Source organism: Cebus imitator, unplaced genomic scaffold (genome assembly GCF_001604975.1).
Source record: "Cebus imitator isolate Cc_AM_T3 unplaced genomic scaffold, Cebus_imitator-1.0 Scaffold297, whole genome shotgun sequence".
NCBI classification, from domain to species: domain Eukaryota; kingdom Metazoa; phylum Chordata; class Mammalia; order Primates; family Cebidae; genus Cebus; species Cebus imitator.
Genome location: NW_016107612.1, coordinates 2,077,518 through 2,080,753, shown reverse-complemented (window position 1 = coordinate 2,080,753; position 3,236 = coordinate 2,077,518). Strand labels below are relative to the sequence as shown.

The following is a 3,236-nucleotide window of genomic DNA, read 5'->3' as shown; positions in this document are numbered from 1 at the left end:
AAAAAAAAAAAAAAAAAAAAAAAGGTTTACACGTATTTTACCAAGTGAAATAGGATATGTTGCAAACAGTTGTCAGTAAGTTTTGTTTTTCGTTTGGTTGGTTGGTTTTATTTTATTTTATTTTTATTTTTTGGAGACAAGTTCTTGCTCCGTCGCCCAGGCTGGAGTGCAGTGTTGCAATCACAGCTCATTGCGGCCTCAACTTCCTGGGCTCAAGTGACCCTCCCACCCCAGCCTCCCAAGTAGCTGGGACTCAGGTGCACATCACCATGCCCAGCTAATTTTTTGTAGAGATGGGGTTTTACCGTGTTGCCTAGGCTGGTCTCGAACACATAGCTCAAGCATGTGGCTTCCCAAAATGCTGGGATTACAGTTGTGAACCACCACACCCAGCCAGTAAATTCTTCAAAGATAAATTTTAAAGTAGGTTGCTTTTTCTCTACCTATGGAAAAGTGATATGTGTGGAGAGCTTTATGTTTCTGTTGGGCTCTAAAAGAAACCATGTTTGCCAGGCGTGGTGGCTCACGCCTCTGATCCAAGCACTTTGGGAGGCTGAGGTGGGTGGATCATGAGGTCAGGAGTTTGAGACAAGCCTGGCCAGTATGGTGAAACCCCGTCTGTACTAAAAATACAAAAATGAGCTGGATGTGGTGGCAGGTGCCTGTAGTCCCAGCTACTCGAGAGGCTGAGGCAGAAGAATCACTTGAACCTGGGAGGCGGAGGTTGCAGTAAGCCGACATCACATTACTGCACTCCAGCCTGGGTGATAGGGTGAGACTCCGTCTAAAAATAAAACAAAAAAGAAACCATATTTTTTGTTGTTGTTTTCCTGAGCGTCACTGTTCTCTGTTCCTTTCTGACAGACCTTCGGCATGGCTGAGGAGTACCATCGAGAGTCAATGTTGGTTGAATGGGAACAAGTGAAACAGCGAATTCTGCACACACTGCTGGCGTCAGGAGAAGACGCCCTTGACTTTACTCAAGAAAGCGAGGTAGCTTGAATTCAAAAGATAAACTATTCTTAATAAAAACGTGAAGTCAAAGAATGCTTGTCTACTTGACTAGTATTTTTGGCAGAGTTGATCACTGTCTTCCCCTTGAAACACTTTATTATACTTAGCTTCCAGGATGCCATATTTGCCTGGACTTTCTCCAACATGTCTGCCTGCTTCTGCCCAGTCTCTTTTGCTGAGCTTTCCTCAAATTCCCTGACCTCTGTAGGTTTGAGCGTCCCAGGGCTCAGTCCTTGACCTCTTTAGTTTCTCTCTCAATCATTGTCCTGTGATTTCATCTGCGCTTGGGCTTTAAATACCTACCATTTATATGTCAGAGAGTTTCAGATTTATGCCTACAGCCTTGAACCTTAGACTCGTTTATCTAGTTGCCTTCTTGGCTCTGCTTGTATGTCTTATTGCCATCTCAGGCTAAATATGTCCAGAATTGAGTGGTGATAGCAACTCCCTCCCTACCCGGCTTTTCTTCTCACAGAGCTCCCTGTCTTTATAAATGGCAATTCCAGTTTTTCACTCGCTCGGATCAGAAACCTCAGATTCACTTTTGTCGTCTCTCCATCTTTCCCATCTCACACCCAGTCTCTTTCACATATTGACAAATCCAGTTAACCCTACCTTAAAATATACCCAGAATCCAACTTCTCACTGCCTCCACTTTTAACACTGTGGTGCAAATCACTGTCATCTCTTGCTTGGATTATTGAACTGGCCTCCTAACTGCTTGTTTTTATTGCCATGTAACAGATTACTCCAAACCTTGTTTGTTGAAAACAAGTGTGTAGCTTAGTACTTGATATTTCTGGCTCAGGGTCTCTAGGCGCAGTCAGGGTATTGGCTGAGGCTGCACTCATCTCAAGGCTAGATGCAAGGAGCATCTACTCACAAGGTCATTCATATGGTTGTTGGCAAACTTTAGGTCCTCTCTGACTCTTGGCTGCAGACATCAGTTTCTTTTCAAATGGGTCTCCATATTGTGCTACTCACAGCATGATAGCTTGCTTCCCTAGAGCAAGAGGAAGGGGTCCAAGGGAGAGCTAAAGAGCCCCCAAGACAGAAACCACCATCCTTCCATGCCTTAAAAGTACTATCCCATCACCTCTCTTGGTTAGAAGTAGGTCACTAAATCCAGTCTACACTCATACAAGGGCTGGACTACCAGGAGGTGGGAGTTATTGGGGCCATCTTAGAGGCTGCTGACCACCCTTGTTCTCACTGCTTTTGCTGTTGTACCCTGTTACAGTTTCTTCTCAACACAGCAGCCAGAACACTACTATTAAAGGACAGGTTAGATTGTATTACTTCTCTGCTCAGCACCCTTCAGTGCCGCTCATCTCACATGGAATGAAAACCAAAGTCTTCACTTTGACCTGTGGGTCCCTACATGACCTGGTCTTGTTGCCTCTCTAAGCTCATCTTATGCTGCCTTCCCCATTGCTCTTGCTGCACCAGCCGAACAGGCTTCTTACAGGTTCCTTGAGCAAACCTGGCAGGCCTGCTTCTGCCTCCGGTCCTCTGTGCTTCCTATTGCCTCTGCCAGGAATGCTCTTCCCCCAAAGGACTGCATGGCAGTCTCTCTTACTTCCTTCATATATTTACCCAGTGCCATCTCAGTGAGACCCTCCAAGGCCCTGAAATCCAAACCAACCCCTTCTTATTCAACACTTCCCAAATCCCCTTTTCTTGCTGTATTTTTTCTTTGTGGCACATCTTCCTATGTGTCATAGTATGTTTTATGTCTTTATATTCTGTATTGTCTGTTTCTCCCAGTAGAATGTAAGCTTTTTGAAGATAAGGATCTTTGCTTGTTTTGTTTATTCCTTGATCTCCAGTGCCTGGAAGAGTCTCTGGAACATTGTAGATGCTCAGGAAATATTTGTTGAGTGAATCATTTGGCCATGGCTAACTTCATGCTAACTGAAGTATAGGGATATGTTGAAACTGTGTGATTTTAGAATGGGTAGGTTAAGTAGCCCTTTTCTAATTGCCGGTGTTAATTGACTGGCAGTTGTGCTAAGTTGAGATTTTTTTTCCCTCTTTTTAGAAGTTAATTTAAAAATATAGGCAGTGTGGCCGGGCGCGGTGGCTCAAGCCTGTAATCCTAGCACTTTGGGACGCCGAGGCGGGTGGATCACGAGGTCAAGAGATCGAGACCATCCTGGTCAACATGGTGAAACCCCGTCTCTACTAAAAATACAAAAAATTAGCTGGGCATGGTGGTGCGT

At 44.7% G+C, this 3,236-nt stretch overlaps 1 protein-coding gene across 1 annotated transcript in view; it reads left to right on the top strand.

Annotated features, from left to right (window-relative positions):
- The window catches only part of NUP93 (nucleoporin 93), a 114,224-nt gene that overhangs the window by 72,530 nt on the left and 38,458 nt on the right, over window positions 1–3,236 (top strand). The window contains exon 5 of the mRNA XM_037729270.1: window positions 865–993. Within this exon, the coding sequence (XP_037585198.1) occupies window positions 865–993 (129 nt within the window). The remainder of the gene's footprint in view (window positions 1–864; window positions 994–3,236) is intronic.